Source organism: Octopus sinensis, linkage group LG4, assembly GCF_006345805.1.
Source record: "Octopus sinensis linkage group LG4, ASM634580v1, whole genome shotgun sequence".
In the NCBI taxonomy this organism is placed as follows: domain Eukaryota; kingdom Metazoa; phylum Mollusca; class Cephalopoda; order Octopoda; family Octopodidae; genus Octopus; species Octopus sinensis.
In genome coordinates, this window is record NC_043000.1 from 127,268,369 (window position 1) to 127,282,068 (window position 13,700).

Sequence of the window (13,700 nt, forward strand, 5' to 3'; positions counted from 1 at the left end):
ATATATATATATAAATACATATATATATATATCTGTTCAAACCATTTTCTTTTGGCTTCTGGTTGCGGCCACCATATAGTGTGTGTGTGTTCAGGTGAGTGAGATATACATTTGACTCATCATATTATGTGATGGCACTTAGACTAGTGGTTAAGGTGTTTGGTCCATGATCATAAGTTCAGGAGTTCAGTTGCTGCATCAGGCACTGCATTGTATCCTTGAACAAGGCTCTTCATTTCACATTCCTTTAGTCCACTCAGCTGAAAATGAGTACCAGCCTTAGTGCTGGTGCACCTCTCCCTTCCTCCCTCTCTCCAGCTGTTATATTGTGAATGTTTTGTCAGGTCAAGTGTACAAGCACTGAAAAGCTATGTCTGTTGATGACCATACAGACCCTTATAACAATTAGCAAATAATGGTTTTAGGAATCTGTTTATTTCCATTTGGTATTTGTTCCAAATTTTCCGTGTTTTTCTCACAGTTTCAGGACATAACTATTAATGCAATTTAACCATGAGGTTCTCCAGTAGGAATCATCATCATACTCTTTTACACTTTTACTTGTTTCAGTCATTTGACTGTGGCTATGCTGGGGCACCACCTTTAGTCGAGCAAATCGACCCCAAGACTTATTCTTTGTAACCCTAGTACTTATTCTATTGGTCTCTTTTGCCGAACCGCTAAGTAACGGGGACGTAAACACACCAGTATAGGTTGTCAAGCGATGTTGGGGGGACAAACACAAACCCATAAACACACACACACATATATATATATATATATATATATAATATATATATATATATATACATATATACGACGAGCTTCTTTCAGTTTCTGTCTACCAAATCCACTCACAAGGCTTTGGTAGGCCCGAGGCTATAGTAGAAGACACTTGCCCAAGGTGCCATGCAGTGGGAATGAACCCGGAACCATAAGATTGGTAAGCAAGCTACTTACCACGCAGCCACTCCTATGTCTATTAAGTTCCTTTAAGTTAAGTTTGGTTCCCCAGGTGGAGTGGATTTACCTGCAAGAGTCTGGTGCCAGTATCATATAAAAAGTGCCTGTGGAAATGCTATGTAAAAGTGCCAATGCAGTGTCACGTAAAAGCACCCGTGCAGTGTCACATAAAAATACCTGTGCAGTGGCACGTAAAAACACCCAGCACACTCTGTATAGTGGTGGATGTTAGGAAGGGCATCTAGCTATGGAAGCGAAGCCAAATCAGACTGGAGCCTGAGGCAGCTCTCCGGCTTGCCAGCTCTGATCAAACCATCCAACCCATGCCAGCACAGACAACAAATGCTAAACGCTGATGAAGATGATATATAGACATATAATGTGCTTTTTTCAGTTGCTGTCTACGAAATGCATTCACAAGTCTTTGATCAGTCCAAGGCTATAGTAGAAGATGTTTGCCCAAGGTGACACACTATGGGACTGAACCTGAAACCATATGGTTAAGAAACAAACTTGTTAAGCATACAACCATGGCAACTGCATTAAACACGATTTCTACAGTTATAGTAGTTGTGATACCTGTGTCAATGGAAACAGTAGTTATAGTAGTTGTGATACCTGTGCCGGTGGCACATAAAAAGCACCATCCGAACGTGGCCGATGCCAGCGCCACCTCGACTGGCTTCTGTGCCGGTAGCACATAAAAAGCACCATCCGAATGTGGCCGATGCCAGCGCCGCCTCGACTGGCTTCTGTGCCGGTGACACATAAAAAGCACCATCCGAATGTGGCCGATGCCAACGCCGCCCTGACTGGCTTCTGTGCCGGTGGCACATAAAAAGCACCATCTGAACGTGGCTGATGCCAGCGCCGTCTTGACTGGCTTCCGTGCTGGTGGCACGTTAAAAGCACCAACCGATCGTGGCCGATGCCAGACTCCCCTGGCACCTGTGTCGGTGGTACATAAAAAGCACCCACTACACTCGTGGAGTGGTTGGCGTTAGGAAGGGCATCCAGCTGTAGAAACACTGCCAGATCAGACTGGAGCCTGGTGCAGCCCCTGGCTTCCCAGTCCCCGGTCGAACTGTCCAACCCATGCTAGTGTGGAAAATGGACGTTAAACGATGATGATGATGATGATGATGACAGAGTAGCTAAGTATAAAATGAATTCTCCCCTTCAAAAGTTGATGCTTGTATAAAGTTTTAGCATTTAAACCAAAATGAAACACAAACTAAAAGATGTAAAAAGTAAAATTCTGCAAGAAACGCCACATTTTAAATGGTTATATTTCCAATATATAGATGTAGTTTAGAAAATTTCAAAGATATCTGTTCTTCAGAAAAAATATTGATTGCTTTCAGGTATTGGTTATTAAACAGCTTTTTAATTAGACAGCTTCTGAATTCCCATGATTAGGGCAGAGGACGCATTTGTTTGGAGCATTTATGAAGAAAGAAAAATAAATACATCAAGGAAATGGAAACATCAATAACTTGATGCCAGTGTGGAAAACTGGAGGCAAAAACCAATTATGAGAGCGAGAGGGTGGTGGTGGTGGTGGTTATGATAATAGTGATGATGATGATGATGATGATGATGATGATGATGATGATGGTAGCGGTGAGGATGTTTGTAGAGACAGTGGTGATGATAATAATGATGATGTTGGTGATGTTGGTGATGGTGGTGTTGGTGATAATGTTTGTGGTAGATGTAGTAATAATGATGATGGTAGTGATGTTGGTGGCTGGTTAGTGATGATCATGGAGAATCTCAATGACTGAAAGCAAATGAACATTAAACAAACTAATTGCCTTACCTTCGTATCGATAGTGATCTGGTAAAAGCGAGCCTTTATGTCTGCAACAAAGAGAGAGATGTCACTATTTTCAGAAGTTTGCAAAATAGCCTCAGCTTTGTCTATTGTGCTGTCAATCATTCTCTGGTGCAAAGAGATGTCTTCAAGCATTGTCTGGGGAAGAGAAAAAAAAAGGAAAAGAGAAATATTAAAGAAAGCAGAAAAGACTATCAGTGATTCTTGCTGAAGGATTTAATCAATAGAATCTCTTGAACAAATGTCTATGTCAAGATCTAAAACCTTGAGCAAGCAACTCAACACACACTGAAACATCACAACTATTTGAATACACGAAGTTTCACAGAATCTGTTCTAGGCAGTTATATGTAGACTAAAAGGAACAGGTTTGTTTAATCATTTGCATGCCAAAGTCTCTTCAATGCAAAATACAATATATTGATTACACACACACATACAGTGGCTGCGTGGTTAAGAAGTTTGTCATGCAACCATGAGGTTTTGAGTTCAGTCCCAGTGTGCAATACTGTAACCTTGGACTAACCAGAGTTTTGTGAATAAATTTGGTCGACAGAAACTGAAAGAAGCTCATCATATACACATGCATGCAAGTGTGTGTATGTGTGTGTGACATCATCATCATCATTGTTTTAATGTCCCACCTTTACCTCATTGATTACCTTTATCCACCAATCACATCCCCACTCTCCTTACTTTATCCAAATAGCCCTGCCATTTCCCATCATACTTTTGCTCATTTCACCCATCCATCCTTACCTTCATCCAACCTCTGCCAGTACCTGTCCCTTCCCCACCTCCATCTACTCAAGTCTTTATCTCATTGCCTACTTCTACCTTTGTCCCCTTCTGCCATTGCCAGTCATTTTCCTCTCAATTCCACCTCTACATATCCCCACTTTCTACTCCTCATACTTTTGTTCATTCTACCCTTTGTGGTCCTTCAGGTGTCATTGTTCTTTTCTTTCTCTCCAATACGTGCCAGTGACACTCAAAGGCACCCATTACACTCTTGGAGTGGGTGACATTAGGAAGGGCATCCAGCCATAGAAACCAAGCTAAACCAGACTGGATCCTGGTACAGCTCTCAGAATTACTGTTCCAAACAAACCATCTAACCCACGAAAAATGGATGCTAAATGATGATGAGGATTTTCTAGGCTACATTCACTCCCCTATCCCCACCTCCCTAACACCCATTTCAAGCTTTTCTATCATGGTTGTTCCTTCTCAGAATTTACAGACACAGACACAAAGATGTACATGCATAGATATATAAATATGACAAACTTCTTTCAGTTTCCATCTACCAAATCCACTTAGAATGCTTCAGTCAGCCTGAGGATATAGTGGAAGACACTTGTCCACAGTACCACACAGTGTGTCTGAACCTGGAACCATATAGTTGAGAAGCAAACTTCTTATACACAACCATGCTTGTGCCTATGAAATTATGAACAACTCAATGGCTGGACATGTGTCCATGTCAGATTATATATATATATCGGTGTGCATTCAAAGCAATGAATAATTGTATTCAAAGCAATGATTAGTACCTTACGAAACCGGTATGCTTTTGAATCTCTTTAACAATTCACAATAAGGACTTTTATTACTTTTATTCCTACCTCAGTTCATCTAATTGTATTTATCTTTCGCTACTTTTCATAAAAAGCCTTTACTTTTTTTTATTTCCAATGTGCATTTTTGCTTATTTTTCTTAATTCCCCTTACATTACCACGTGTAGTTTCTATTTTCTTTTGTAACATATTTCTATTATATATATATATATATACACACACATACATATATATATATATAGAGAGAGAAAAAAACATCAGAAACGTAAACACTAATATGTTTATCTAATTCTATTCTTGCATTTTATAGCTTTATAAACCAAATACAAAAAAAAAAGGACATTATAAATTGAAACAATTTTGAAAGTGGAGGAGAGTTAATGAAAAAGCAATAATTAATGATTTAAAAACTAATTACTTTGTATGTGTGTATCTTATTTTTCTTCTCTTGCAATGTACTGCAGAGTTCTTTGTCCTGTTGAACTATAGGTTCAATATAGATAATCCAGCTATAAATTTCTTCTTGACTATCCAGGAAGGAAGACCAGTTCATTGCAGAAGTATTGACTACTTGTTGGTTTTCGGCAAAGGAAGCCACAATTTTGTCCCAGCATTCTCTTGCTGCTCGGATTTCTTGACGAATTATTTCTCGGCCTTTGCCTGCAGTGTCAGGGAAAAGTTTTTCACCTGAAGCTATTAGTGCTTCAAGTTTCTGTAAACCATGTTCTTTTTCAATTGATATAACCTGACAAGTTTAAAATAGAAAATTTAGATTTAATATTTTGTGAAAAAGTTTGAAGTGAAAACAAAATTTTTTCAAAAAAAATTTTACTTTCAGAAAAATATTTAAAAAGAAAATGTTATAGATCAATACAGTGAACTGTTTCCTATTTTGCTCAGGAATCAATAGAATACAGAATGAAATGAAAAAAGGACCTCTACTCAGTGGCTCAACCTGTTAGAAAGAGCAGCCAAATCTTCCTTGAATAATACCCCATTGTGTTAAAAACAGAAGTGCAAATTCTATAATATAGGCTTAGATACAATGTGTTTGGAAAAGCATTGGATGATCATAACTAGAATGGCTTGATCAGGCTTGTCTTGGGGCTAAAGAACAACAAGTTTGGGTTTAGTTACATATGAATTCTGATTTTCATTTTCATTTCACATGGGGGTCAATAAAATAACTATTTCTAATTTAGGCATAAGACCAATAATTTTGAGAGGTAGGGATTAGTCGATACACTCCACCCAGTATGTGACTGGTACTTTATTTTATCAACCCTGAACTCTAAATGTAAAGAATGGAAAGAACAAATACTGCAAAACATTTTGTCAGATGCTCTAATGATTTCACAAATCCATCACCTTTTCTGGTTATATATTTGCTGTCAGTTAAATCTTCTACATTACACCTGTCTTACAAAATTAGCAGACTTGTGTCAATGTTAGAAATTCTTAGTGACAGCCAAACTTTTAACTGAAAGTCAAAACAATGTGAATGATGAACTAGTATTTTCTTTTAAAGTGAGAACTATATTATGGACATAATTTTGAATAATATAATTTACAATTATATATTTACAGAAAATATTTCTGAGAGAAAAGAAAACAATTTTCAGCAAATTATTTAGTTTTGACTGAGATGCAGCTGCTTAAAACCTGTCTGAGGTTAAGCCAAATAAAGGAGAATTAATTTTTCAGAAACTTCTGAAAGAACACGCCCTTTCTATTGAGAGAAAATGTTTAACAGAGCAATTGAATGATTTCATATCCAAAGTATTATACTTAGATTAAGTTCATTCTACCACAAATTACTTGCTGCAGGCCTTGTCTAATATTTGAAAGAAATATTTCAAACGATAACTGAAAAAGTGCAAACTGAGAAAGTGTGAGCTATTTAATTCTGTTTATATAGAAATCAATACTTTCTACTGTAATATATGGTAAACTCAACATATACAATTAGCATCATTTTCATTGTCCTCCTCTTTCATTTCTCTGTTTATATAGAGATAGTTAAGTCTACCTGGTTATAATTTGATGCAATATAAATGTACAAGATGATTGTCTAGTAAACCATTTTTCTTTAATAATGAACTTTACATTTATCATTAAACTATCATTATGAATCTTATCAAAGGTAATTATGAAAAATATTTAATATCATTAATGACTTAATGAAGATTAATTGCCAATCAGGCTGGGGATAATTATATACATTTAATATAAAAGAAAGAAGAGATAATAAGAATAAGAAAACTACATATCTCAGTGTTAAACGCTCTAAATGTGTGTGTGTGTTGTAGTGTATGATATAAAACCAATATTTCATTTAACAAACAAAAATATCAATAGATCAATAGATAAATTGTTCACCTGCAAATAAGCTATTGATTTCTTACACCTACAACAACTCTCATGTAAACCAGTTGAAGCGTTGGTCATTTACCTTTTCACCAGTTCATTGAACCAATGAGAAAGAAGCACATCCCAACCAACCAGACACTGGTTATAAAAGCAGAATTCAACATTTACCCCCACCACTATTTCTTCTTGGCAAACACAGCCACAGTAATCTTTTCTTGCTCTTTCATCAAACAGACAGAACTCAACCAGTAGAAACACTTTCAATGTGTTACAAGTTTTAGATGAACAAGACATCATATTGCTGTATCTCATTCCAACAACTTAGCGCATGTTGATTTCTTTATTTTTACCTCAACAACATTTTCTTTTCATGCTACACAAGCTACACTGGTCTACTGAATCAGTGACAGTACTTCTTAGCCAGGTATGGCCCATATAAAACAGAACCCAATGCTCTCAGCATTGGGCTCTCAGCAAATTCAACCAGAGCAAGCTGTCCATAGGCTTTCTTCAAACAGAAGTAACATTTTTCCTTTCACACTACACATGTAACACCAAAACAACTTCAAACTAAAGACACACACGCACACATGTGAAACAAGATCTTCATCCGCATAAAATGATGTTGTGTGTATGATGGGCCTGGGAAGGGATTATCCATTATGAATTGCTTGAATGGAACCAACAGTCAATGCAGAACTCTATGTTCAACAGAGGAACAAATCAACATGGCTATTCAAGAGAAAAGACCTAATCAGCAGCATGGAGTTCTGCTGCTGCAGGACAATGCCCACCTTCATATCGCCAATATGACCAAGGAAGCCATTCAAACGCATGGCTGGGAAGTGCTGTTACACCTGCTGTACTCTCCTGATTTGGCACCAATGGATTGCCACCTCTTTTGATCTCTTTTAAATGCCATGCACAGAGTTTTGTTCAATACTGATGCAGAATTGAGAGCTTGGTTGGATCAATTTTAGAGTCGAAATCAGGTGATTTCTACCAACAAGGTATTGAAAATCTTGTTCAACGTTAGGAAGAAATTGTAAATAAGGGTGAATACATTATTGATTAATTGGTTGTTATTTTTTATTAAACCTTTAAAAAAATTTCAATTTAAATACACAGCGGGAACTTAGTTGCCAACCCAGTAGTTAAATATATAGTTAAATATACATATGTATGTGTATACATATATATTTAATAATATATAGATACAAATATATATTTGTGAGTGTATGGGGGAGATGGTGCTTGCAAGGAATGATGCCAGTATGTTCTGCTGGATGTGTAATGTCAGTGAGCATACACGACAGTGTGTAAGCACCCTGAGAGAAAAGTTGGATTTAAGAAGCATCAGATGTGGTGTGCAAGAGAGACAACTGTACTGGTATGGCCATGTGTTGCGAATGAATAAGGACAGCTGTGTGAAAAAGTGTCACACTCTAGCAGTTGAGGGAACCTGTGGTAGAGGTAGACCCAGGAAGACCTGGGATGAAGTGGTGAAACATGACCTTCAAACATTGGGCTTTATCGAGGCAATAACTAGTGACAGATCTTTGGAGATATGCTGTGCCTGAGAAGACCCGGCAAGCTAAGTGAGACCATAACCCGTGGCCTATGCCAGTGGGTGTAACCAGTCCACGTATGAGTACCTCTCATTCATTGGACAATAAACTTTGCTTGCAAAGACATGTTGAGGAAAGTGAAATCAAAATCAAAATCACTGATGTGGCCAATGACAGTACCGCCTGATCAGCACTCATGCCAGTGGAACGTTAAAAGCACATCCAAGTGTGATTGTTTCCAGGGCCACGGATTGGCTCCCGTGCTGGTGGCACATAAAAAGCACATTTTGAGCATGATGTGCCACTGGAACATGAAAAACAAGATTCATGCATAGTCGTTGCCAGTGCCGTTGGACTGGCTCCCATGCAGGTAGCACATAAAAACACCTTTTGAATGTGGTCATTGACAGAACCGCCTGACTGGCCCTCATGTTGTTGGCACATAAAAGCACCAACTATACTCTCAGAGTGGTTGACATTAGGAAGGGCATCCAGCTGTAGAAACTTTACCAGATCAGATTGAGCTTGGTGCAGCCTTCTGGCTCACCAGTCCTCAATCAAACCGTTCAACCCATGCCAGCATGGAAAGCGGATGTTAAACGATGATGATGACGATGATGATATATACATACAAGTATATATATATATATATATATATACATATATAAAAATATATATATACATACACACACAAACACACACACATGTATAGTATATCATTCATAGATACAGAATACAACATATTCAACTCAAAATGTTTGTTTTTTTATGAATATAATTGAATATTATTGCTTTTTCTGTTTATGAGTTACTGTCTGATAAAAACCTATAACTGCCAAATTTTATGAAGTGAGCATTATTTGTTCAACCACACTGGCATATCATGCTACTTAGGCTTATAAAGGTAGATACTTCTGATGGCATATAGAAAATAAAGTACACTTTTGCATGTATTTAAATATTATATTGTTATTATCTCTGCTATATTTCATATTTCAAAACACCTCTAAGCAAATCATTAAGTGTAAGTATTAATGTGTTGCAATGAAAGAGTCAGCAGTACATCTGTGTTCAAATAGATTTATACATTGAATTAAATATCACACTTTTGTGTTGCTTTACCTGAATATCACACTTTCTTTTATCAATATCTTTCTGGTCTGTGATTGGTTCAGAAATAGCATTTAGCTTTTGATTAATTTGTTTCGCCCATATATGGAATGCTTCTTTTTTGTCTTCAAATATCAAATGGTCCTCAGAATATTTCTCCCATTTGTTAATCAGCTCCTGCAAAGACAAATATATGAAATGTTCCAGAAAATCTAGAAAACAACGACTTCTTCAGCTTTGTATCTCATGGTTTTTTTAAAACATATATAAAGAGAGAGAGAATGTGCATGTGAGCTTGTGTCTCTCTCTTTCTCTTACTCTCCCCACACAGCCTTTGTTTGAAAATGCATATGGTTAAATGACTATGAACACATGTACATACTGATAAATGAGAGCTGTGCAAATTCATAAAGTCATAATTTTAGTATATTTTTATTTTATAAGCTGATATTAAATATTTAAGCAATCATTGATAATGATAACAACAGTTTAATTCGTGAATGATATGTCACCACAGCTTAGACCCAAGTCACAAAAGTTTACAAACAACCTCTATCCATGACATCTTGAAATGTGTATCTTTGCAATGCTCGCTCATGTGGAGTTTATAGAGAAACTAAAATAACCTTTATGAATTTAATGAAATTTAGATGTTTATATTTCAAAGATCTGTGTCTCCCTATAATATGTTCACCTCTGGTATCTGTAGTAGTACTTCTGTTACTAGAACTACTACATTACTTGACTTGTGTTGGTGATAGCAAGAATTTGTATGCATGCATATGTGTGCATTTGTAGCTATGCATGCAAATATGCACATTTTTATGCAACAATGTGTAGAAACAGAAATAATCAACGCTACAAATTGGATGATATTTTTTTTTATGAACGCAGAATTGCCATCAGAACAACAGAAATACTGGTTAAATTACCCTTACAAAGTGGAAAAATTTGCCAACTAATAGCCATGGAATGTTTATATATATTTTACAGTTTCATTAATGGCTTCTAATTTGTAATTTTCTAATTAGTTGTGTCTATTATGAATTTATGAAGTCTAGCTTCTCAAGAGTGCCAAAGCAGTTATTTATGTAACTAATTCCATCAAAGAGTTTTGTTATGTTATTATGTATGCAAATAGTATAACCCTTTTGATACCAATCTAAGATTGCTGTATTTCTATGATACAAACTTCCTATTTTGAAGTGATTTATAAATATTAAAAAAATTTCTATTAACATTTCATGTTAATTTGTATTTCAAACATCAGTTTGATAATGACGAAGTGATTTTACCGTGTTCTTCATTATTTTCAAAATTCATTGAAACAAACACAGTGTACTTTAACAGAAATATGATAAACAAAATTGGTAATAATGGGTTTATTATGTAGATGTGAAACTTAAAGTAAATAAAGACTATTACAAAGTGTCAGAATACATTGTCTGCATGTGGATAAGAACAAGCAAACCTTTATGAAACCATATCAGAACTTGCCTTTATGTTTGCAATGAGATTTTGGTACCTGGTGACCAGGTGTGATAATTGGCTAGATAGGCGAATATCAGATGCCACATGTGTCATAGACTGAATTTCATCAGAGAGACCATCCAATGTGGGACGTTTCTGCAAAATTTCATTTTGTTCTTCCTAAACAAAGAAAATAAAAATAATTCAATGAAATTCAATTCACAGTTATCTTTGCTCTGTGTACAACAATATAATTTTTTTACATTTGAAGCAGCTTGAAATTATAAAATCTGTTTTTAGTTATTGAAAATATGAATAGAAGATTAATTAAAAATAACACTTAAAATGTTCATTTATATATCTATCTTTCACTTCACTTAAAACATAATTTACAACATATTTAACACAAGAAGATTAATTGAATATGAGGTGATTAATTGAAACTAAGACTCAAAATTCATATAGCAATCTATCAATTAATTTTAAAACAAATTTGAAACAAACATATTTGACACAATAATTAGCAATGTGTCAATACTAGAAAGAAATATTAGATATCCACAAAGAATTTCTCAAAGCTTTTCCAGAAAACCAGGTTTCTCTGGTGGGAAATGTTAAATATAAACACCTTCTTAGTGGTGTAAAGTTTTTAAGAGCAGATGCTTAGCTCCTGTTTCAACAACTAAGTGAATAGAGAAAATGAAATAAAATGTTTCTAATCAAAATCCATTGAAATGGCTGATGTGGAGTTGAACTCACATGAACCTTTGAGCACGTAGTCCAACACCTTTCCACTTGATTCCTTCTCAATACATTACATATATATATATATATATATATATATATATATATATATATACATATACTTAGAAATGGATGCGTAGCATTCAGTCAAATAATTATATAATAATATATATATATATATATATATATGCATATATGGGTACAGGACATCACCAAACAGTAAACAACATGAAATATGAAAGCAAATGAGTTCAATACGCAAACAAGAGAAACAAATGGAAAACAGGACAAGTAACATAAGGAATGACCCTTCATCAGTTGTCAGCTGTAAATGAGGAGTAGATAGACAGCTGACAACTGACGAAGGGTCATTCTTTATGTTACTGGTCCTGTTTTCCATTTGTTTCTCTTGTTTGCGTATTGAACTCATTTGCTTTCATATTTCATGTTGTTTACTGTTTGGTGATGTCCTGTACGTGTATGTGTGTGTGTGTGTGTGCGCGCGCACGTGTGTGTGTGTGTTATTTATATATGAGCGTGTGTATGCATTTTCTTTTCTAACACTGGAAACAATAATTCTAGCCAAGAATATAAAAGACAGATAATAATCTTGAAAGAAATTGAGACAATGGAAACCAAGTTAAAATGTTGTTGAGAATTCTTACTGTTCTACATTTTATATAAAAGTTATACTTGGAAATGGATATCAAATTTAAGAAAATACAATTAGAAACAACAAAGGTATTTTGTTTTAGCAAGTAATAATCCTAAGATAAAATATTTAAAGCAAAAATCTAAACATACTTTTAATCTATTGAGCTGTGAGCGCTTTTCATCCAGGAAAGATTTTAATTCACATTGTTTCAAGGAAGCATCACATTCTTTAATCCATTTACTAAAGTCAGCAATGTGTGTCTCCATTTCATTCCACTGCTGCAGCAGCTGTCGTAAATCTTGGCTGCTTTTTTCGATAAGGTTTGAAAAGGATTTCCAGCGGTTAGTAACAGAATTAATTTCTTGTGTCAATATCACAATGCCAGCTTCTGATGTCGTTTGTTCAACAGTCTTGCAAGAAGTGATAATTTCTTGTAATTGATTTTCCCGAGCCTCTAACTGACCGCTGTATTCCTGCAATAACAAAACATCAGATAAACTACTTTTACTTTCACTCATATACTTCAGATATACATATTGTTGGGAATGAAGATATGTGCATAGGCACACATTTTTATAAGTAAATACATGAATACTGAAAATCATTTGTATTAAACTGAAACAAAATTGAGGAATAAAAGAAAATTTCTTGCCTTAAACTTTTCTAATTTATTTTGTAAAGACAATTTGTCTCCTCCAAAATCACTTGCAGCCTCAATCTTTTCAGTGGAAATATTAAGCCAGTTGACAAAATCTTGATAATTTTCCTGATAAACGTGATGGTCAACAACAGCTTTTTCCAGAAATGCCAATTTTTCTTTGGATGTCTCTAAAAGATCTCCATATTTTGTTTGGAGTTCAGCAACAGGTTGCTTCATAGAAGCTGATGTTGGTGTTGATGTTTGCATGAGAGATGAATATTTTTCAATAAACAAAGCAAGACTCTGTTGTCTAGAAACTATGTCTTGGTGAAGAATCTATGAAGAGAGAAAAAACAAAGAAATACATACAAAGATTTAAAAAAGGAAACACAGCAGATGTTATACATTTAGGATGAATCTATATCAGTTCAATTCTTAGAATATGGAATATGTTCCTGTTTTGCTTCATTGTTCAACTTGAGGAAGAGAGGTAGTGTCTCCTTAGTCTCTCCTAGCCTTGGGATTAGGATAACTTGATGGAGTTAGTGTAATTAACATTCATTTTATATTATTACAGGTTAATGGTAAGGGATAAAAACAGAAAACCTCATTTTCAAAAGAATGTTTCCTGAGAAATGGCACTGTAATTGGAAAAGGACTAAGAAATATGTTTAGTATAGAGTCTGGGAGATGAGGCAGAAAAGGTATGATGTGACAAAATGGGGGCAAACAATCAGTTCATTTAAATGAGTAAACTTTACT

At 35.3% G+C, this 13,700-nt stretch overlaps 1 protein-coding gene across 9 annotated transcripts in view; it reads right to left on the reverse strand.

Moving 5' to 3' along the window:
* The window catches only part of LOC115210341 (nesprin-1), an 870,646-nt gene that overhangs the window by 490,124 nt on the left and 366,822 nt on the right, over window positions 1–13,700 (reverse strand). For all 9 annotated transcript variants that reach the window (XM_036502466.1, XM_036502469.1, XM_036502465.1 and 6 more), the window contains 6 exons: window positions 12,951–13,274; window positions 12,448–12,771; window positions 10,927–11,079; window positions 9,442–9,606; window positions 4,800–5,126; window positions 2,786–2,938 (listed from right to left, as the gene is read on the reverse strand). In XM_036502466.1, the coding sequence (XP_036358359.1) occupies window positions 2,786–2,938; window positions 4,800–5,126; window positions 9,442–9,606; window positions 10,927–11,079; window positions 12,448–12,771; window positions 12,951–13,274 (1,446 nt within the window). The remainder of the gene's footprint in view (window positions 1–2,785; window positions 2,939–4,799; window positions 5,127–9,441; window positions 9,607–10,926; window positions 11,080–12,447; window positions 12,772–12,950; window positions 13,275–13,700) is intronic.